Consider the following 24009-nt stretch of genomic DNA (forward strand, 5'->3'; position numbering starts at 1 on the left):
TAGTTTTATTATTTAATATTCTAAGATAGCCCTGTACATCAATTTTGATAAATTACTGAACTATTTTATCATAATGGTTTTAGGTAGCTAAGCTTTAAAGAAATCAGACCTATAACCTCTCAGGACATTCATACTTGCTTTTCCATGACTACTATTTCACAAAATTCACACCACATAGACTGTGAATAATATATTTTAAAACTTTATATCTGGGTAGCATATTACAGTTAGCAGGTATTAAAATCTAGTAACAATTTTATGCAGAAGGTAAAATCAGGAAATTTTCAAATGGTTGTCAAAACAGCTTAGTCAAGATGTAAATCACTTTCTTTATTACCAATAATACATAAAGTAGACATTCTCCATCCTTACTCTATCCCTAGCTCTTACCATCAATATGGGAAGTTTCATTTTCTACTCTCTCACATCTTTAGTTATTTTATTTTATAAAGAATGAATATATTATCTTTATACTAAAAAAACACTAAAGATTTTTAAAGATCTGTTAGAACAAAATTAGCTTCTAAGGGGAAATCGAATCCATCATGATAAATGAAGTTTTTTCAGTACTAAATATAAAGCATCTATATTACTGAGTGAAAAAAAAAAAACTGCTAGAAATATAATTAAGTATTCTCTGAATAAGTCTGCAGCTGAGAAAAGAAGTCAACCCTTACTATTTCATCCACTGAGCAGGCACAAGAGGGCATAGAGGAGCTATCCCACGTTGAAGGTCAGGAACGGAGGCAATAAGGAGATACTCCTCGTCCAAGGTAAGGAGCAGTGGCTGTGCTTTGCTAGAGCAGCCGTGAAGAGATACCCCACGCCCAAGGTAAGAGAAACCCAAGTAAGATGGTAGGTGTTGCAAGAGGGCATCAGAGGTCAGAAAAACTGAAACCATACTAACAGAAAACTAGACAATCTAATCACACTAGGACCACAGCCTTGTCTAACTCAATGAAACCAAGCCATGCCTGCAGGGCAACCCAAGATGTGTGGGTCATGGGGAAGAGGTCTGACAGAAAGTGGTCCACTGGAGAAGGGAATGGCAAGCCACTTCAGTATTTTTGCCTTGAGAACCCCATTTACAGTATGAAAAGGCAAAATGATAGGATACTGAAAGAGGAACTCCCCAGGTCATTAGGTGCCCAATACGTTACTGGAGATCAGTGGAGAAATAACTCCAGAAAGAATGAAGGGATGGAGCCAAACCAAAAGCATTACCCAGTTGTAGATGTGACTGGTGATAGAAGGAAGATCTGATGCTGTAAAGAGCAATATTGCATAGGAACCTGGAATGTCAGGTCCATGAATCAAGGCAAATTGGAAGTGGTCAAACAAGAGATGGCAAGAGTGAACATTGACATTCTAGGAATCAGCTAACTAAAATGAACTGGAATGGGTGAATTTAACTCAGATGACCATTATATCTACTACTGTGGGCAGGAATCCCTCAGAAGAAATGGAGTAGCCATCATGGTCAACAAAAGAGTCTGAAATGCAGTACTTGGATGCAATCTCAAAAAAGACAGAATGATCTCTGTTCATCTCCAAGGCAAACCATTCAATATCACAGTAATCCAAGTCTATGCCCCAACCGTAACAGTGAAGAAACTGAAGTTGAACGGTTTTATGAAGAGCTACAAGACCTTTTAGAACTAACACCCAAAAAAGATGTCCTTTTCATTATAGGGGAGTGGAATGCAAAAGTAGGAAGTCAAGAAACACCTGGAGTAACAGGCAAATTTGTCCTTGGAATGCAGAATGAAGCAGGGCAAAAACTAATAAGAGTTTTGCCAAGAAAATGCACTGGTAATAGCAAACACCCTCTTCCAACTACATAAGAGAAGGCTCTATACATGGACATCACCAGATGGTCAACACTGAAATCAGATTGATTATATTCTTTGCAGCCAAAAATGGAGAAGCTCTATACAGTCAACAAAAACAAGACCAGGAGCTGACTGTGGCTCAGATCATGAACTCCTTATTACCAAATTCAGACTCATATTGAAGAAAGTAGGGAGAACCACTAGACCATTCAGGTATGACCTAAATCAAATCCCTTATGATTATACAGTGGAAGTGAGAAATAGATTTAAGGGCCTAGATCTGATCGATAGAGTGCCTGATGACCTATGGAATGAGGTTTGTAACATTGTACAGGAGACAGGGATCAAGACCATCCCCATGGAAAAGAAATGCAAAAAAGCAAAATGGCTGTCTGGGGAGGCCTTACAAATAGCTGTGAAAAGAAAAGAAGCAAAAAGCAAAGGAGAAAAGGAAAGATATAAGGATCTGAATGCAGAGTGCCAAAGAATAGCAAGAAGAGATAAGAAAGCCTTCTTCAGTGATCAATGCAAAGAAATAGAGGAAAACAACAGAATGGGAAAGACTAGAGATCTCTTCAAGAAAATTAGAGATACCAAGGGAACATTTCATGCAAAGATGGGCTCGATAAAGGACAGAAATGGTCTGGATCTAACAGAAGCAGAAGATATTAAAAAGAGGTGGTAAGAATACACGGAAGAACTGTACAAAAAAGATCTTCATGACCCAGATAATCATGATGATGTGATCACTATTCTAGAGCCAGACATCTTGGAATGTGAAGTCAAGTGGGCCTTAGAAAGCCTCACTATGAACAAAGCTAGTGGAGGTGATAGAATTCCAGTTGAGCTATTTCAAATCCTGAAGGATGATGCTGTGAAAGTGCTGCACTCAATATGCCAGCAAGTTTGGAAAACTCAGCAGTGGCCACAGGACTGGAAAAGGTTAATTTTCATTCCAATTCCAAATAAAGGCAATGCAAAAGAATGCTCAAACTACCAAACAGCTTCACTCATCTCACATGCTAGTAAAGTAATGCTCGAAATTCTACATCCAGGCTTCAGCAATACATGAACCATGAACTTCCTGATGTTCAAGCTGGTTTTAGAAAAGGCAGAGGAACCAGAGATCAAATTGACAACAACCGCTGGATCATGCAAAAAGCAAGAGAGTTCCAGAAAAACATCTATTTCTGCTTTATTGACTATGCCAAAGCCTTTGACTTTCTGGATCACAATAAACTGTGGAAAATTCTGAAAGACATGAGAATAACAGACCACCTGACCTGCCTCTTGAGAAATCTGTATGCAGGTCAGGAAGCAACAATTAGAACTGGACATGGAACAACATGGAAGACTGGTTCCAAATAGGAAAAGGAGTACATCCAGGCTGTATATTGTCACCCTGCTTATTTAACTTCTATGCAAAATACATCATGAGAAACGCTGGACTGGAAGAAACACAAGCTGAAATCAAGATTGCCAGGAGAAATATCAATATCCCCAGATATGCAGATGACAGCACCCTTATGGCTGAAAGTGAAGAGGAACTAAAAAGCCTCTTGATGAAAGTGAAAGAGGAGAGCAAAAAAGTTGGCTTAAAGCTCAACATTCAGAAAACGAAGATCATGGCATTCGATCCCATCACTTCATGGGAAATAAATGGGGAAACAGTGGAAACAGTGTCAGACTTTATTTTTGGGGACTCCAAAATCACTGCAGATGGTGATTGCAGCCATGAAATTAAAAGACACTTACTCCTTGGAAGAAAAGTTATGACCAACCTATATAATATATTCAAAAGCAGAGACATTACTTTGTCGACTAAGGTCCATCTAGTCAAGGCTATGGTTTTTCCTGTGGTCATGTATGGATGTGAGAGTTGGACTGTGAAGAAGGAAGAGCACAGAAGTATTGATGCTTTTGAACTGTGGTGTTGGAGAGGAGTCTTGAGAGTCCCTTGGACTGCAAGGAGATCCACCCAGTCCATTCTAAAAGAGATAAACCCTGGTATTACTTTGGAAGGAATGATGCTAAAGCTGAAGTTCCAATACTTTGGCCACCTCAGGCGAAGAGTTGACTCATTGGAAAAGACTCTGATGCTGGGAGGGATTGGGGGCAGGAGGAGAAGGGGACGACCGAGGATGAGATGCCTGGATGGTATCACGGATTCGATGGACGTGAGTCTGAGTGAACTCTGGGAGCTGGTGATGGACAGGGAGGCCTGGCGTGCTGCGATTCATGGGGTCACAAATAGTCGGACACGACTGAGCGACTGAACTGAACTGAACTGAACTGAATGTAAGAAGCATAGCACAATCATGAAGCTTAAGTGTTAATTCCTTGGGTTTTCCAGTATAAAACAGAACAAGTACTGTTAGTAAATTGTCAAATATATTTATATGCATTTATTAATCAAAATAGGTGAGTTTTAACATTATCTTCATAAAGGAGAAATAAAACAATTGTAGAAGCAGATCAATGAAGGCACAATGACGTCTCAGAAAGGGAGCAGAAACTTTGGTGAGAATGATTGATAAACCTCTCTGAGGTGAGCAAGGGTAGTCAACATCTGTTTCATACTTAGATGTGGTTTGTCTGCCAGAGAGTGTCTAATTTCCTTTCTTTGTATTAATACTATCCCTGAGCTTCAGGCTCTCTCTTCTTCATACCCAAGTATGTAGAAAACTGATGGATGAGGCTCAGGAATTAAAAGAAGCTGTCAACTTCACACATTAATTTTTACTGATTGCATTAAGGTGGTTGCCTCAAAATGCCATATATCCAAGAAATATGGGGAGCAGGTATGGATGAAAGCATTTTTATTTTTCATCTCAACCTCTTACTTTAGTTATTAGAATAGAGATATTAGCAGTACTGGATGCAGACATTAATGGCACTGTCTGTATGTGTTTGTGTGTATTTCAAATTCAGATTTCAACAATCAGAGCTGACTGGATGACCCTACGTAATATCCATTCCCCATTCACATATAAAGCTGATTCAAAATGATACTATTAATGATATTAACAAGTTATTGATATGACATTTTGCCAGGCTGTTTGGCAGATCACGTGTTCCTAATTAAATTTTAAGCCTTGAGAAACAGCATTATAATGAACAAGGATTAGATTCAAAAGCTCTGCACACAGCATATAAATATAAATGTAAATATACAATAAATTATTTTAATTATTTTAAAGTTTTAAGGTCCATTTTCAGTATTTTGCTTACCTCTCCCCCATAAAAAACAAAGATTATTTTTAAAATCACTTATGTACTAATGGTTCAAAACTATTTTATTTTTCTACTTGGAAGATGTATTGGATGTCCAGATACAGAACATAATTTAAAATTTTACTTAGCATTATAATACAATAGCTAAGAGCTTAAAGTTAGCTGTCTGCTCAAATCACAGACTCATTATTTACTAATAGTTTGACTTTGGGAAGATTTTCAGCCGTTCTGTGTTTCTGCCTCATTTCCTCCCCTCTAAGCCCTCATACATTTGTGAGAATGAAGATATTCCACGTACTCACATAGTCAGAGTGAATGACCAATAAATCACTGCCTTTTGTACACTCAGCAGTTAAAAATCTGGCTAGCCAGTTTGATATTTTCTTCCTCTCCAGAATGGTGGTGGTGTCCTGGGTTCTATGGTATATATACACACTATTAAGACATCCATTATCTGAAGACACCCTCAGTGAGAGTATTCTAGAATTCTTTAGTGCTGAAATATCTTGCAAGGCAAAACCTGGTGGATAAGTAGGCAATATGATTGTGATTTCAAGTAGTGATAAATATAAGTGCTAAGGATATTTAAATCTCCTTATATCAATTAAGGCACCTCTTAAGACTTGCAGCTCCCTTAAGAACTAGATATTTAAAAAGCATAAAGTCAGGATACAGTTCTTTGTAAAAATGCAAAACAAAAAACTGTTTTATACATCATGCTGATGTATGGCAAAACCAATACAATATTGTAAAGCAATTAACCTCCAATTAAAATAAATAAATTTATATTAAAAATGCAAAACAATATATAAATGCTAAAATGCAAGGCATTTATGTACTGGTTAGATTTTTCTTGACAGATCTCATCATTTAGACAAATCTTCCTCAATTTAAATTAGAAAGCCACATGAGGCCTAGAGCAAATTAAACAGGTCCAAAATTAGAGAGAGTTGCTAGAAGGAGACCCCACAGCAATCCCCCTTAACTGCAGTTACCAGCTGGGTTTTACAAAGAATGCAAATTTATCTGGAAAAACTAGTATGGTGCCTATGCTAATATCCCTTATTTTGGTCTGAGACTCTGGAATGGTAATATTCGTGCTTGTAATTAGCTTTCCTAAGGTTAAGAACCATGGGAAAGTCACCTTCATGTGATTTCTGTGACTTTTTTTCTGTAGTAAATTTTGGCATGGGTATGTCTTTACCTATTTACAGTTCAAGTGAATTTCCAAGACAGTGGAATTTGGAAGCTCTGACTTTAGCCCTGAAATTCCACATTCCTGCTCTTCCTAGACTTCCTATCCTACTGAGCGGCCTTGTAGCTATCTCCGTAGCAAAGCAGGGCCTCTTCGGGCAGGTAAACCTGCCTGGTGATTCCGCCCCTCAGGGGCGTGGCAGTACTATTTCCTGGAGCAATCTCACTGGGGTGGCTCCACTTTGCTTTTGCACTCGACTACTTTGCTGCCTCCTCTGCAGCTGCCTGACCTGCTTCTGCTGCTGCTCAGGTAACTCTAGTCTCTTGTTGGCACCAGAATAGGCCGCAGTGGTTAATAAAAGGTTTCAACATGTGCCTGCCTGTCTGCTTTCCTGCCCCTTTCTTTCATGATCTCTCTCTGTTTGTTCCTTAGGGAGAACATCTTGGGGATTATCTTGCAGACCACTGGGAAGATGATGAGCTCAAGCTATTGGAGTGAGATGAGCAGCAGCAGCTGTGGGACTCAGCAGTCCCCAGAGGTGCTGCCATGCCAGCCCCAGCATTACCACTGCTACCGTCAGTCAAGCCAAGCCCAGCAGCCTCCAGAAAAAACTGTAGTGTACCAGCGAGTGAGGACTTACAGTGGGCCCATGAACAAGGTGGTTCAGGCTTTGGACCCTGTCGGCTCAGGAGAAGTGCTCTCCCCTCTCAAAACTGCCTCCTCCTACCAAAGCTTGGTTTGGAGTGACCATTCCCAGGTACCACAAAGGCAGCTATGTCAAAGAGGGGGAAATGTCAAACTCATTTATTTTCTTCCTGCTTCTCTGGCTCTATTCTACAGAATATTATCTCTTGGATTGCACTTTTATGTGCAATATAAGGTCTTCCAAATTCCATCTCCTGGCTGTCCTTTTCTAGTGCTGTAGCCATTTGTTGATCAGTTTACTAATGCTTGTAACCATTTGTTTATCAGTTTCAATGATTTTCACAATCTAACTAGAATATAGGATGGCTCATTTTTGTGGAATTAGATTGGAATATCTAATCTGAGGTATTCTTTTATTCCTACCATTAAGCAATCCTCAACTTTTTATAAAATAAATTCTCACCAGTTCACTTCATATCCAAAGTAAACAGCTTTTTTAAAAAATCAAATATGGTGGTGCAGGGAAAATGGTATGTACGGAGTGACAAGCAGTTATTTGTTTTTAGCAAATAGTATACTGCTCCAGGATAAGTGACAGGCACAAATGTCTATTTGAATTGTTATATGCGTTTAGTCTTCTGATAATGAAACACTGGTTCTTGTATAGTCAAGGTGGAAAATTTATGTCTTAGTAGAAGGAATATTGAAAGTGAATATAGAATTGAGGAAGGCAAGATATAAGCAATTATTATATGAAAGCTAAAAATAGTAGAAGCTTAAGACACCCTTTAAAATAAAATAAATTTCTTTTTAAAGGGGTTAGTTTAGTATCTGTGCTAATAATCTTGCCAATGAATGTGAAAGAACATTGAAAGACAGTATAAAAATAACAGCTCTATGTCTATTTTCATTTTTGACTGTCCTTACATTAAATTTGCATGTCTTAAAGCTTTCTGGAAACTTCTGTCCAAACTGAAATTATGCTTCAAGACATAAGTAGTACTGTATCAAAAAGTACAGCTCAGAAAGTAACCTTCAGAATGATATCCTATGCTGCATTGTCATGCTGATTTGGAATAATATGGATTATTTTCCCCAAAATAACAATTTTAAGTTGGATATGAAGCAACATGTATAAGGGATATAATAAAGCTGTTTTAAAAAGAATTTTTGAAAGATATAGGTAAGTGAACAACTATAAGGGCCACAATTTTACTGTTTTACTTCACTCCTAGCTTAAATTGAGGGGAACATTAAGAAGAAAAACTCAAGCATTTACTGGCAATAATTACCTATTTGAGAAAAATGCCACCTGCATTGAAGTTAAAGGGAAGAAAAATAAAAAGTCAAAACTACTAGTTTGTGATAATAATAATGCAAATGTACATTCCAATATTAAGCATTAGGATGTTAATGAACAACAATAGTAGCTGTCACCTATGTTCCTGAGTAGCCTCAAAACTATGCAAAGGTTGTAAACAGCAAGTTACCATTATCATGGGTATGCTAAAATTACCCTGACATTATTATTAACCTCTTATTAATTTCCTACTAAAAGAAAAATAAATAGGAAAAAAAATTAAAGCTGAAATTTGGCAAGTTATAAACATTGACCACAGAAGAGCTTTTAGGGTCACACTTTATTGTATACTCCATAGTTCAACTTTCCTTTTAAATAAACCTGGACCACGCTGGTTGAGCTTTTTACAAGGATCATCTTCTTTCTACCAGATATTTGCTAAGTGATCCTCATAGGACTAGCTCCATCCTGAAATGTAGTTCCCCAAAGGAATTTACAAAGAGCCTTAAGGACAGAAAGTATCACCACAGAAACTGGGAAAAGAGATTGGAACGGAAGGTGAAGTCTGAAGTTATTTATAGTTGACAAGAAAGAAAAGGGCTGGGTGAGGAAGAGGGGGGTAAAATTTCAAACTGAGTTACATATCAAAGGGCATTCATAAATCTACTAAAAGATAATTTGGCAAGAAAGCTTTAAGATAGCTGTCACAAAGAATGTGACTAAGAAACTATTATTTTATTTACTTTCTCTCTGTTTAGTGGCAGGAAGGCATTGTATAAGGTAAGACCTAAAATTGATCTGAAATTACCTTCATGTTAATGAAATGGGTAAGATGTAGTAGCAGCTTTATTATATACCATGCCTAGCACAAGCAAGAAGTACACATTACTTAATACGTTTTTCATTTAGCTTTATTTTTAAAATTATCTCCTTAATATGCCATGTTTCAAAGATATTTTGAGTTGGTATATAGCAATTATTCTGATGCTCGAATTTGTGACCATGGCAGCTAGGAAAATGGATTGGTTATCATGAATTCAATTAAACTTTTACTTTAATTGTTTTTAGCATTTTTGTGTTTGGATGATATTAAAAGAATTCATAAGATTAAAAATATATATCATTGCCAGTAGTAAAATATGATCTCTTTGAGAAACTGAAATGATATTGCACTGCTTTTCTTTTTTAGTTTGTGTAGTAGACATTTTAGATTTAAACAAATGCTTTGTGCAGCACTTTAGTATTTTCTATTTCTGGCTTTTTAGCACATGTTTTTCCTTTATTGCTTTCTTATGAACTAAAATAGTGTTTATAGACATAAACATATTTTAAATTTCTCCAGATATAATGTTTCTTTGTTTCTTATCTACAATTGATTAGATATATTTTATGATTCTCTCAGTATTATTTTTTCTGACTGATAGAATGTTTCTCAGAGAAAATTGAATATAGAAACCAGTTGTGGGTGAAATTATCTAAATTGATGATAGAATTAAAAGTACTAAGTTTATTCATATGAACTGGAAGAATTAGAAGCAGGTATAATCAAGGTCATAAGTGAATTTTAGAACTGAATGTAGTCTTATAAGTAAATGGAGTTCTAGAAACTACATGAAACTAAAGAGAACAAAAACCTTTTGGTTCAACCTTTTAAAAGGCCTGAATGTTAAACACCCATCATTAATTCAAAATGAAATACTGCCTCAAATGAACAGCATTGATATTAATACACATTGGACATGAATATTTCTCTTTTATTAATTTCAGCTTTTTATGATGTTCAAGTTATTTTCCATGCATACAGAACAGTTCTGTTATAACAGAGAAATTGATCAAAATAAAATATTCTTAATACCCATCATTCATTGAGCACATATTTATTAAGTGCCTGTTATGTAGGAAGCACCATGATTATCTAAATACCCATTTGCTTATCTAGGGAGAGTCCATATTGAGGACAGAAAAACAAGATCTGGGGGCTTCCTAGGTGGTGCTAGTGGTAAAGCACCTGCTGCCAATGCAGAAGACATAACAGATGTGGGTTTGATCCCTGAGTTGGGAAGATCCCCTGGAGGAGGGCATGGCAACCCACTCCAGTATTCTTGCCTGGAGAATCTCATGGACAAAGAAGCCTGGCCAGCTACATTCCATAGGGTCACAAAGAGTCGAACAAGATGGAAGCAACTTAGCATTCATGCATGCATACATGATCTAGTCTGTAGGTGTTCTGTATGTCTATATTTCATTTTAAAATATGATTTTGTGCTTTAGCCATCAATATTTTACTGAATAAAATGTTCTGATGGAAGAAGAGACCTCTTAGAGATTGTGTTATATGGATGACCATTCTTTTAAATTTTAAGCTCGCAACAAAATTTAACTCCAGAAAGCAACCCGGGGAAGAATATGAGTTTATGAATGATCTCTGCTCTCAGAATTATTCAACTTGGGCTTTTCTTTGTTTACATGATTTTTTTTTCTTTTTCTTTGGTTACAAAGATTGTTGATAGCTCCTTTACTATGCCAGGATTTCTGTACACTATCAGAAAATTTTCCTGTTCTGTGGGGATGGGTGTGTTGTTTTGATAAATTGTTGTTCAAAGGTGTGGTCACTAAAGTGAATGATTGTTCAGGGAAGTAGGTTGCCTGAAAAAGGAATAAGGTCATAGAATAAAGAACCCTGAGTTTTCAGCTTTAGTCATCCCTTTTGTGCTTATAATTAAATGAAGCTATAGAAATTGAGTACAACTAATTGCTAGGTGAAAATGCCCTTGCCAATTGTCTTTTGTTTAAGGGCAGTCTGATAAATTGCTGGGCCTGTTTTCAGTCAATAGCACTAACAAGCTATAATTATGTGTGTGTGTGAGTGTGTGTGTGTGTGTGTGTGTGTGTGTGTGTGTGTGTGTGTGAAGGTGGTGGGGGAAATGGGGAGGGAGGTGAACTTTGTTTTAACTGTTGTGATTTAATTTTTTTTTTCTTGAAAATTCTTGGTAAAATAACTGCCAGATTTGCCATGCTCTTAAACCCTATTTAAAAGTGAAAACCTTTCTAAACAAGTATATTTGAGCTAACATTTTCTTCACAACAGAAGCCATCTTAATCACATCCCTTTTTTACTTCCAATGGAACAGATACATTTCTAATTCTTAAAAACAAAAATCATGCACTGCAAAGTGACTGGATACTTTATTTTCTCTCCTAGTTTTTCCTTCAGTAAAAGAGAAAGAATCCAAGAATGGGTCTCTTGAGTGAGAGGGTTTCCTTGGAAGGAAGCGGTGAGGGGAAGGAGTTCCATTACCCTTACATTCTATAGCTTTCTTTACATGGGAACAGAATCACAAATTTTATCCTAGATTGAGGAAGTGTTTGTTTCATCTAAAGAGAGATCATTACAACTTAACCTGTTTCTTTCTGTACAAAGTTCAGAACAGCATCTCAACAATAACCTAAGGCAGGTGTTTAACCATGTTGCTGGCTTTAAAAGGTTCTAGGTAAAGCATCTCCCATACTATTCAGAAAATTTATTCAAATGGCGGTTTGCCTTGGAAAATTCTGTCAGCATAAATGTCAGGTGGTTTTTAAAGATACTACTTCTTTTGAAACTGTTCAGTCACCATTATTACAGTCAGTGATTCTCATAGTCATTAAAACTGAAGCACCTATAAGGCTCCCATGGTTTTCTTTCTTGGAACAGTGTATTACTTATTAATTTTAAGTAAAGTTTTAAAATTCAAATTAGGTAACATTAAAGAGTTGTGTTCAACAAGTTTCCAATATTTAGCGAACAAAATCCTGTACTATGTATGTAATTTTTATTATTTAATTCTCATCCCAACAGTCTTGCTGTCTCTCCTTTATGCATTGCACCAAAGTCTTGAACTATTTGATAGGACCTATCAATAGGAAAATAAAAGTCAATAGGTATTGACTAAAGATGTTTATATTTTGTGGAGCCTAAAGATCAGTCACAGAGAACATTGTGTGGAGAAAATGCCTGTACAAGTGAATCTATGTGTAATGTCTCAGGGAGAGCTACAAATAAGTAGCTTCACAACCCAGGGGTCTTCCCAACTCAGGGATCGAACCCAGGTCTCCTGCATTGCAGACAGGCACTTTACCATCTGAGCCACCAGGGAAGCAAGCAGAGTTGTAATGAGTATCAAATGAGAACACGTGAAGGTGTCCAGCACAGAGTTATCACTTTATAATTCTTTCCATTCATATTATTGATTTATAAAAATATAGCCAACAAAAACCACTAGCTGCACAGACAAAATACGATAAGAAATTAAATAATATATGAATAGTCTATCATAAATATGAGCTTCCCTGGTGGCTCAGACAGTAAAACGTATGCCTTCAATGCTCGAGACCTGGGTTTGATCCCTGGGTCAGGAAGATACCCTGGAGAAGGAAATGGCAACCCACTCCAGTACTCTTGCCTGGAAAATTTCCATGGACTGAGGAGCCTGGTAGGCTACAGTCCATAGGGGTCACAAAGAGTCGGACACAACTGAGTGACTTCACTTTCTTTCTTTTTCTTTTCAAATTTAAATTAATTAAAATTAAAACTAATTATTCAGTTCCTCAGTCACAATAGCCACGTTTAAGCGCTCAACAGCCACAGGTGGCTAATGACTACTATCTGTACAGCAAATATATAAGGTATTTCCACCACTGCAGAGAGTTCTACTGGACACTGCAGATATATGTATATATTCAAGCTACTCATTAAAATATGAAAATATATCTAAAATCCTCACATTCAAAGAAATTCATGGTGGTGCAGATGTGCTATCAAACTGCTGCCAATGTACCTGATCAGCTTTAATGGACACATAGGAATGAAACAGAGTATGAAGCCATGAACTTTCAAAGTATATGTTTAGAAAGACTATTTCAGTAGAAAGAGAATTAAATTCATGAACCTTCTTTAAAAGGTGAAATTAAATATTTTTATTTATATATGTATATACAGTCATCCTTTGTTATCCAAGGGGGATTGGTACCTGGATCCCTGCTCCAGATACCAAAATCTACAGATGCTCAAATATCTTATGTAAAATGGCCTAGTATTTACGTATAACCTATGCATAGCATTCCATGTATTTTAAATCATCTTTAGATCTGTAAATACAATATAAATATTGTATAAATAGTTGTCAGAACACATCAAATTCAAGTTTTGCTTTTTGAAGCTTTCCAGATTTTTATTTTTCTAATATTTTCAGTCCTCTGTTGGTTGAATTTGCAGATGCAGAAGCCATGCATATGGAGGGCTGACTGTATCTATCTTTTATATAATTTCCCCAGAACCTTACTTTTTGAGAACAAAATTTTAAAAATTATTTATTTATTCATTTTTTGGCTGTGCTGGGTCTTCATTGCTGTGTGCAGGCTTTCTCTAGTTGTGATGTGTGGCATCTAGAGTGTGGGCTCAGTAGTTGTGGTGCACCGGCCTCATTGCTCCACAGCATGGCATGTGGAATCTTACCAGACCAGGGACTGACCTGTGTCCTCTGCATTGGCAGGCAGATTCCTAACCACTGAACCACCAGGGAAGTCCAGTAAATATTTAAGAGGAAAAAAGATGAAAAAATAACCCCCTTTCAATCAAAATGCATCTTCCTTTCTTTAGCACATGATCTGGGTTTCATAGCCTCTCTGAAACTTCCTATCTCCCTTAGCTTATTGAATTAATTTTAAACCTTAGTAAGTAAAGTAAACTAAGATCATGGTATCTGGTGCCATCACTTCATGCAAATAGATGGGGAAAAATAGAAACAGTGACAGACTTTATTTTCTTGGGCTCCAAAATCACTGTGAGTGGTGACTGCAGCCATGAAATTAAAAGACACTTGCTCCTTGGAAGAAAAGCTATGACAAACTTAGCTTATTGAAAAGCAGAGACATCATTTTTCTGACAAAGGTCCATATAGTCAAAGCTATGCTTTTTCCAGTAGTCATGTATGGATCTGAGAGTTGGACCATAAAGAAGGCTAAGCACAGAAGAACTGATACTTTCAGATTGTGGTGGAGAGGACTCGAGAGTCCCTTGAACTGCAAGATCAAACCAGTCATTACTAAAGGAAATCAACCCTGAATATTCATTGGAAGAACTGATCCTGAAGCTGAAGTTCCAATACTTTGGCTACCTGATGTGAAAAGCTGACTCATTGGAAAAGACTCCAATGCTGGGAAAGATTGAAGGCAAAAGAAGAAAGGGGAGACAGAGGATGAGATGGTTGAATGGCATCACTGACTCAATGGGCATAAGTTTGAGCAAACTCTGAGTGATAGTGAAGGATAGAAGAGTCTGGTGTGTTGCAGCTCAGTGACTGCAACTTAGCAACTGAACAATAGCAAGTAAAGTTCAAATATCATTTCCATTTTTACAGATGAGATAACCAAGGCACAGGGGTGCTATGAGACTTGCTTAAGTTCATACGGCTAGTATGTGGTAGAACTGGGGTTTGAATATTTAAAAAAAATATTGAAGTATAATTGCTTTACAGTGTTGTGTTACTTTCTACTGTACAGCACAGTGAATCAGCTATATGTATACATATATCCCCTCTTTTTGGGTATTTCTTTCTTTCTTTTTTTTTTTTTTTTTCTTTTTTGGGATTTAAATCTAAACAGTCTAGTTTCCAGTCTATGCTTATCACCACCATGTTATACTGGATATTCCTGGTCTACACATTTGACTCTTATCTCTGTTATACTGTCTCTGATACCTGATTCCTGTATATGCTTCATGATCATTTTCCTGTATGTACTCCATTATGAACCACCCGAAATTTTGGGGGACACAATCCAGGGCATAAATAAATAATGTCAATAAACATGTCAGTGCTTTTAAAACATTATGTTGTTTACCAAGGAGGCAGATATATTTTGTTACTGTCCAGAATTCTTTTTTGCATTTCTCTCATAAATTTTATTGATTGCTTTGTATCAAAACATATAAACCTCCAGCACTGGGTAATAAGTTGATTAAATTTTAGTTATTTAAAAACTCATAAATGCTTTGATAGAAGTATCATGAACAAATAATGTTGGCTTGTAACTTTTTATGGAATATATTAACTCAGCAATAAAATGGCATTTAATTTGCAATTTAGAATCTTTTTAAAAACTTTGATAATCGAGTTCCCAAGTTAGGTCAAACTCCTAGACTTTGATGTTATTAAAGACACTCTTTAGGACAGCCTCACTCTATTTTGTAGTCTTATCTGTCACTACCCACCTCCTTACGTCTTGTATTCCAGATGCACTTCACTGCTGTCTGTTTCTTGAACATTTTGCTTCCCTCTCACCCCTTCCTTTGTTCATTCCATTGCCTGCTCTGGCAACATCTACCCTTCCCTCACATTTCTGTTGGATTCCTACCTATCCATCAGTATGCATTTGGAAAGTCTTCTTCCACCAAAACATCTTCAACCCTGGATCTTCTTACTCTCTCCTCAATGTAGTACTCCACCCCAACCTCCATCCCAGGTGTGGTCTCCTTTTAAATCCAGTATCACTTTTCATCATTTAGCTAAAGTATTGTAAGATAGCATAATACTGAGTAGTATATTATTTCTTTATTTCTTATTCCCCTCCACCATGGACTATACACTTGTTGATGGTTGAGGTTTTTGTTTTTGTTTTTGTTTTTTTAATCAAAACTCAAAGTCAATAAAAAACAAAGTGTTTTGGGGAATAGAATGAAACTTCAAATACTTCCTCTCCTCTCTCCCCTCTCTCTTTGTGATTATGACACAAAAATTCCTGAATGTGGCTGTCAGCAGTGGTTTTAATAAGATACATGACTGGCACTGTTTTGTAGATTTCACTCCTCTATGCCCTCTCTTTGAAATGAAAATGGAAAGTAGGGAACAAATTGCCTCTTTAAAAACATGAACAACACAGAAATATAAGGAAGCTATTTAATAAGTCAATCAGATTTCTATTTTAGTTCTTGGATTTTATTAAGCATCTGGATTTGACTTGTTTATATTTAGTTAAAACTTTTTCCCTTTGGACAAATAATTATCATTATTTAATATGCCAAATGTTGTTGAAGGGTTTGTCATTCTGATTTGTCATGTAATTTCCCTGGAATATTGTTGTGATTCTTCCTTTAACCAAATTAACTTAGAGCTGTTAATTACACTGCTTATAGAAATATTCTTTCTACCTCTCCTGTATATTTAAGGGAAATGTTTTCATTTACTGAATCTTACTCAATGACCTTGTAATTGGTTTAGCATATCGGTTATGTGCCCTGAGATTGTTTCATAAAAACTACTACTACTGTTCAGTACTCATCCACATATGAAAATACATTTAGAACTCTCCAAGGAAATATTTTTATCTTCAAGCATAGTATTTACCCATTTCTCCTTAGCATAGACTTCAGCTTGGATGTATACATCTCTAAATAAAATTATTTTAAAATCTTCATAAACTCTATTGCACCTAAGAATATTTTAGTTATTTAAATTCTCTATAAACACCTCATATTACTCTACTGCTCAAAGAAAACTTCAATGACACTAAGTGTCTATGAATTTCTTAGTCTGACTTTCAAAGCCCTCCAATTATTTGGCTCTCAGGGACCTTACTTCAGGGAACCCCTCTTCTAGTGTTCTATGTTTCAGCCAAAATGTAAACTGTTGTTCTTTAAATATAGCCCCTCCTTTTCCACAACTATGTCTTTGTGCATGATACTCTTACACTTGAAATGTCCCTATTCTCTATTCTCACCAATCTAGATATGTTGAAATTATAGTAATTTTTCAAAAAGTTTTCCTGAAGTGTAACCTGTGATGAAATCTTAAGTTGTCCCAGGCTGAAGTTACCTCTTAGCCATGGAAACTCCCAGAGTAAGTTCCTTGTAGCTCTTATGATATTATACTTTATTGTTATTTACCCCTAACTGATTGTAACTTTGGTGAGGGTAGAAAGTGTATTCTGTCTTTTCTGTCTCATTCATTACCACTACATAACAAGTAATGAACAAATATCTTAGTTACATATGTTACCAATCTATTAAAAAATAATGCCTCATATTAATAGATGCTATATTTTATTTTTCAAAAATTTTATATACATTACTTATTAGAACTCCAAAAAATAAATAGAAAAAGCTTTATTGCATCTATTGTGCAAATTGTACAGTGTACAAATGAAAACATACATTGGGTATTATTTGTTGTACAAATAAGAAATTGAAGTGTAAACAGCTCAAAATAACTTGTCCAAGTTAGAAAAGCTAGTTAATGAATGCCCTGAGTTTAAATATTAGCTCTTTATCAGCAATCTCCCTTAATTAACCTTAGTCAGATATTAAAGAATTTTTAGTTAAAACAAGTTAATATTTTTTAGTTTCAGCAGATCATTTCATAGTTACCATTACTGTATTTTTTCCATTCTAATGTTTTGTTATCAGAAGGGAAAGTATTAAAAATATATTAGAAGACAAAGTAGATTTTGTTCTGACTTTCAAGGTGTTGCCCTGAAATAATCCTGGAATTTAGAGTATGTTTTACCTTTTTAAGGTTTCCCTTATATTGTTGTTCAGCTGTTAGGTCGTGAATGACTTGCCACCTCATGGACTGCATGCAGCATGCCAGGCTCCACTGCTCTAAACTATGTCCCAGAGTTTGCTCATACTCATGTCCATTGAGTTGGTGATGCCATCCAACCATCTCATCCTCTGCCACCCCCTTCTCCTTTTGTCTTCAGTTTTTCCCAGCATCAGAGTCTTTTTGAATGAGTCAGTTCTTCTCATCAGGTGGCCAAAGTATTGGAGTTTCAGCTTCAATATCAGCCCTTCCAATGAATATTCTGGGTTGATTTTCTTTAGATTGACTGATTTCATCATCTTGCAGTCCAAGAGACTCGAGAATCTTCTTTAGCACCACAGTTCAAAACCATCAGTTCTTCAGTGTTCAACCTTCTTTATGGTCCAAGTCTCATATCTGTACATGACTACTGGAAAAACCACAGCTTTCACTACATGGACCTTTGTTGGCAAGGTGATATCTCTGCTTTCTAACACACTGTCTTTGTTTATCATAGCTTTCCTTCCAAGGAATAACGCTTTTTTAATTTCACGGCTGCAGTCACCGTCTGAGGTGATTTTGGAGCCAAGAAAATAAAACATGTAAATGCTTCCACTTTTTCATTTTCTATTTGCAAGAAGTGATGGGACCGGATGCCATGATCTTAGCTTTTTGAATGTTGAGTTTTAAGCTGGCATTTTCTCTCTCCTCGTTCGCCCTCATCAAGAGACTCTCTAGTTCCTCTTCACTTTCTGCCATTAGAGTGGTATCACCTGAATATCTAAGGTTGTTGATATTTCTCTAGGCAATCTAAATTCCAGCTTGTGGTTCATCCAGCCCAGCATTTTGAATGATGTCTCTCAGTCAGTTAGTCAGTTCAGTCATTCAGTTGTGTGCAACTCTTTGTGACCCCATGGACTGCAGCACACCAGGCTTCCCTGTCCATCACCAACTCCCAGAGCTTGCTCAAATTCATGTCCATCAAGTTGGTGATGAAATCCAACCATCTCATCCTCTGTCATCCCCTTCTCCTCCTGGCTTCAATATTTCCCAGCATCAGGGTCTTTTCCAATGATGTAGTCTGCATATAAGTTAAATAAGCAGGGTGACAATATACAGCCTTGTTGTACTCCTTTCTCAATCTGGAACCAGTCCGTTGTTCCATGCCCAATTCTAACTGTTGCTTCCTACCCCCCATACAGGTTTCTCAGGAGATAGGTAAGATGGTCTGATGTTCCCATCTATTTAAGAATTTTCCACAGTTTGTTGTGATCTCTACATTCAAAGGCTTCCACATAGTTGATGAAGCAGAAGTAGGTGTTTGTCTGGAATACATTTGCTTTCTCTATGATCGAACAGATTTTGCCAATTTGATCTCTGGTTCCTCGCCTCTTCGAGACCCAGCTTGTACATGTGGAAATTATTGGTTCATGTACTGTTGAAGCCTAGCTTGAAGGATTTTGAGCACTATCACGCTAGCATGTGAAATGAGTACAATTGTGCAATAGTTTGAACATTCTTTGGCATTGCCTTTCTTTGGGATTGAAATGAAAACTAACCTTTTCCAGTCCTGTGATCACTGCTGAGTTTTCCTAATTTGCAGCATCATCTTTTAGGATTTTAAATAATTGAACTGGGATTCCATGATGTCCACTAGTGTTGCTCGTAGTAATGCTTAGGAAGATAAGGCCCACCTGACTTCACACTCCAGGATGTCTGGCTGTAGGTGAATGATCATACCATTGTGGTTATCTGGGTCATTAAGAACTTTTTAATATAGTTCTGTGTATTCTTGCCACCTCTACTTAATCTCTTCTGCTTCTATTAGGTCTTTATTGTTTCTGTTCTTTATTGTGCTCATTTTTACATGATATGTTCTTTTGATATCTCCAGTTTTCTTGAAGAAATATCTAGTCTTTCCCATTCTATTGTTTTCCTCTATTTCTTTGCAGTGTTCATTTAAGAAGGCCTTCTTAACTCTTCTTGCTGTACTATGGAACTCTGCATTCAGTTGAGTATATTTTTCCCTTTCTCCCTTGCCTTTCACTTTTCTTCTTTCCTCAGCTATTTATAAAGCCTCTTCAGGCAACCATTTTGACTTCTTGCATTTCTTTTTCTTGGGGATGCTTTTGGTCAATGACTCCTGTACAATGTTAGGAACCTCTGTCCTTAGTTCTTCAGACACTCTGTCTACCAGATCTAATCCCTTATTTGTCACCTCCACTCTATAATCATAAGGGATTTGATTTAGGTCATACCTGAATTGCCTAGTGGTTTTCCCTACTTTCTCAGTTTAAGCCTGCATTTTGCCATAAGGCACTTATGATCTACGCCACAGTTGGCCCTAGGTCTTGTTTTTACTGCCTGTATAGAGCTTCTCCATCTTCGGCTGCAAAAAATATAGTCAATCCGATTTCAATATTGACCATCTGGTGATGTCCATATGTAGAGTCATCTCTTGGGTTGTTGAAAGAGGGTGTTTGTTATGACTAGTGTGTTCTCTTGAGAAAACTCTATTAGCCTTTGCCCTGCTTAATTTTATACTCTAAGGCCAAACTTGCCTGTTACTTCAGGTATCTCTTCTACTTCTGCATTACAATCCCATATGATGAAAAGGCTTCCCTGGTGGCTCAGAGGATAAAGCATCTGCCTGCAATGCAGGAGACACAGGTTGATCCCTGGGTTGGGAAGATCCCCTGGAGAAGGAAATGGCAACCCACTCCAGTATTCTTGCCTGGAGAATACCATGGACAGAGGAGCCTGGCAGGCTACAGTCCATGGGGTCACAAAGAGTCAGACACGACTGAGCGACTTCACACACATGATGAGAAGGATATCTTTTTTTAATATTAGTTCTAGAAGATGTTTTGGGTCTTCATAGAACCAGGTAACTTCAGCTTCTTTGGCATTGATAGTTGGAGCATAGACTTGGATTACTGTGATGTTGAATGTTTTGCCATGGAAACAAACCAATCTCATTCTGTCATTTTTGAGATTGCATCCATGTACTACATTTCAGACTCTTGTTGACTCTGAGGGCTACTCCATTTCTTCTAATGGATTTTTGTTCACAGTAGTAGATATAATGGTCATCTGAAGTAAATTTTGCCCATGCCCATCCATTTTGGGTTTCCCTCATATCTCAGTTTGTAAAGAATCTGCCTGCAGTGTAGGAGACCTGGGTTCGATTCCTGGGTCAGGAAAGTCCCCTGGAAAAGGAAATGGCAACCCACTCCAGTATTCTTGCCTGGAGAATCTCATGGACAGAAGAGCCTAGCAGGCTACAGTCCAGGGAGTTCACAAGAGTCAGACATGACATAGCAACTAAACCACCATCACCATCCATTTTAGTTTACTCACTTCTAAGATGTTGATGTTCACTCTTGCCATCTCCTATTTGACCACTTCCAATTTACCTTGATTCATGGATCTAACATTCATCCACAACTGATCATTGTTTCCACTTTGGCTTAGATGCTTCATTCTTTCTGGAGCTGTTTATAATTTCCCTCCACTCTTCCCCAGTAGCATATTGAACACCTTCTGACCTTAGGTCTCATCTTCTGGTGTTCTATCTTTTTGCTTTTTCATACTGTTCATGGTGTTCTCATGGCAAGAATACTGGAGTGGTTTGCCATTCCGTCCTCCAGTGGGCCATTTTTTTCAGAACTCCTGACTAGGACCTATCCATCTTGGATGGCCCTGCATGTCATACCTCATAGCTTCATTGAGTTACTCAAGTCCCTTTGCCAAGACAAAGCAGTGTTCCATGAATGGGAATTCAGAGTATGTTTTAAGATTTTAAAGTTTCCCTTCTAACCTTAAAGAAAATAACACCTCTCCAGCTTCTGCTTTCCTTTTTTTCTCCACTGCACTGAAATATTCAGAAGCTATTTCATTGAGGTAAGTAAGAAATCAGCACTATTTGCATTTCACATGATTTTTAAACTCTAAATTAATAGCTATTTTAACATACAGAAATAAAATACATGTTTTCTGACTCACGAATTCTCCCTAAGATGACTAGTTTCCCAGCTCTCATTTAGGTATGAACAATTATCCAAGGATGTAGAGAAACAATACCTCAAAAGCAGACTGATCTTTTTTTTTTTTTTTTTTCAGATGCCAATAGCTTATTTTAACAATTTGCTATCTTAGAGTACTACCTAAGAGTATTGGATACTTTATTACATTTCTGATGCTTTTAAATATTTTCTTTCTCATTCAAAATTTAATTTTCTTTTTAGAATTTTCTCCTCTCTTTTCTTGTCTTTTATTTTTAAAAAATTATTTATTTTAAATGAAACAAAGATGAATATTTTTAATGCTAAAAGGTACAATTCACAAAGAAGATGGAACCAGATGCCATGATCTTGGTTTTCTGAATGCTGAGCTTTAAGCAAACTTTTTCACTCTCCTCTTTTAGTTCCTTCAAGAGGCTCTTTAGTTCTTCCTCACTTTTTGCCATAAGAGTGGTGTCATCTGCATATCTGAGGTTACTGATAGTTCTCCCAGCAATCTTGATTTCAGCTTGTGCTTCATCCTGCCCAATGTTTCTCATGATGTAGTCTGCATGTAAGTTAAATAAGCCTTATGGACATCTACTAAGAAAGTATGATATACAAAATTTAAAACGTATTTGTGTAGGATATGATTAATATAGTTAATTAAATATAAATCCATTATATTTAAACTATTAGTGACATCATTCAAGATGCTCCTATTCTTATTTTTTTCTGCACTTGATAAAATATTCTCAGAGAAATGTTAATATGTCTCACTATGATTATATTTTTCTTTCTCTTATACTTCTTCTGGTCCCATCACTTCATGGCAAATAGATGGGAAAACAGTAGAAACAGTGGCTGCTGACTTTATTTTTGGGGGCTCCAAAGTCACTGCAGATGGTGATTGCAGCCATGAAATTAAAAGACGTTTTCTCCTTGGAAGGAAAGTTATGACCAACCTAGACAGCATATTAAAAAGCAGAGACATTACTTTGCCAACAAAGTCCCTATATTTAAGGCAATGGTTTTTCCAGTAGTCATGTATAGATGTGAAAGTTGGACTATAAAGAAAGCTGAGTGCCAAAGAATTGATGCTTTTGAACTGTGGCATTGGAGAAGACTCTTGAGAGTCCCTTGGACTGCAAGGAGATCCAACCAGTCCATCCTAAAGGAAATCAGTCCTGGGTGTTCATTGGAAGGACAGATGTTGAAGCTGAAACCCCAATACTTTGGCCACCTGATGAGGAGACCTGACTCATTTGAAAAGACCCTGATGCTGGGAAAGATTGAAGGAGGGAGGAGAAGGGGATGACAGAGGATGAGACGGTTGGATGACATCACCAACTCAATGGACATGAGTTTGGGTAAACTCTCGGAGTTGGTGATGGACAGGGAGGCCTGGCAGGCTGCAGTTCATGGGGTGGCAAAGTCGGACATGACTGAGTAACTGAACTGAAGGGTATTTAGAAAAACTAGCAAAAAAGATAAATATTACTAAATTTAAAAAGTATAATTCTTTTTGTGTGTGTGTGATTTCATTTTATATATATACATATAATATTTTTGAAATTATTTTCCATTATAAGTTATTACAGGATATTTACTGTAGTTCCCTGTGCTATACGGTAAACTTTTGTGGCTTGTTGCATATATTTTATTTTTATTTTTTTTTAATTTAAATTTATTTATTTAATTGGAGGCCAATTAATTTACAATATTGTACTGGTTTTGCGATACATCAATATGAATCTGCCATAGGTGTATACGTGTTCCCCATCCTGAAACCACCTCCCACCCCCCTCCCTGTACCATCCCTCTGGGTCATCCCAGTGCACCAGCCCCAAGCATCCTATATCCTGCATCGAACCTGAACTGGTGATTCATTTCTTATACGATATTATACATGCTTCAATGCCATGCTCCCAAATCATCCCACCCTCTCCCTCTCCCACAGAGTCCGAAAGACTGTTCTATACATCTGTGTCTCTTTTGCTGTCTCGCATACAGGGTTATCATTATGATCTTTCTAAATTCCATATATATGCGTTCGTATACTGTATTGGTGTTTTTCTTTCTGGCTTACTTCACTATGTATAATAGGCTCCAGTTTCATTCACCTCATTAGAACTGATTCAAATGTATTCTTTTTAATGGCTGAGTAATACTCCATTGTGTATATGTACCACAGCTTTCTTATCCATTTGTCTGCTGATGGACATCTAGGTTACTTCCATGTCTTGGC

At 36.9% G+C, this 24009-nt stretch overlaps 1 protein-coding gene across 1 annotated transcript in view; it reads left to right on the forward strand.

Moving 5' to 3' along the window:
* Positions 1–6733: 6733 nt before the first annotated feature.
* POF1B (POF1B actin binding protein) overlaps positions 6734–24009 on the forward strand; it is a 91959-nt gene continuing 74683 nt past the window's right edge. The window contains exon 1 of the mRNA XM_068963182.1: positions 6734–7018. Within this exon, the coding sequence (XP_068819283.1) occupies positions 6734–7018 (285 nt within the window). The remainder of the gene's footprint in view (positions 7019–24009) is intronic.

The sequence above is a fragment of the Capricornis sumatraensis genome, chromosome X (genome assembly GCF_032405125.1).
Source record: "Capricornis sumatraensis isolate serow.1 chromosome X, serow.2, whole genome shotgun sequence".
NCBI classification, from domain to species: domain Eukaryota; kingdom Metazoa; phylum Chordata; class Mammalia; order Artiodactyla; family Bovidae; genus Capricornis; species Capricornis sumatraensis.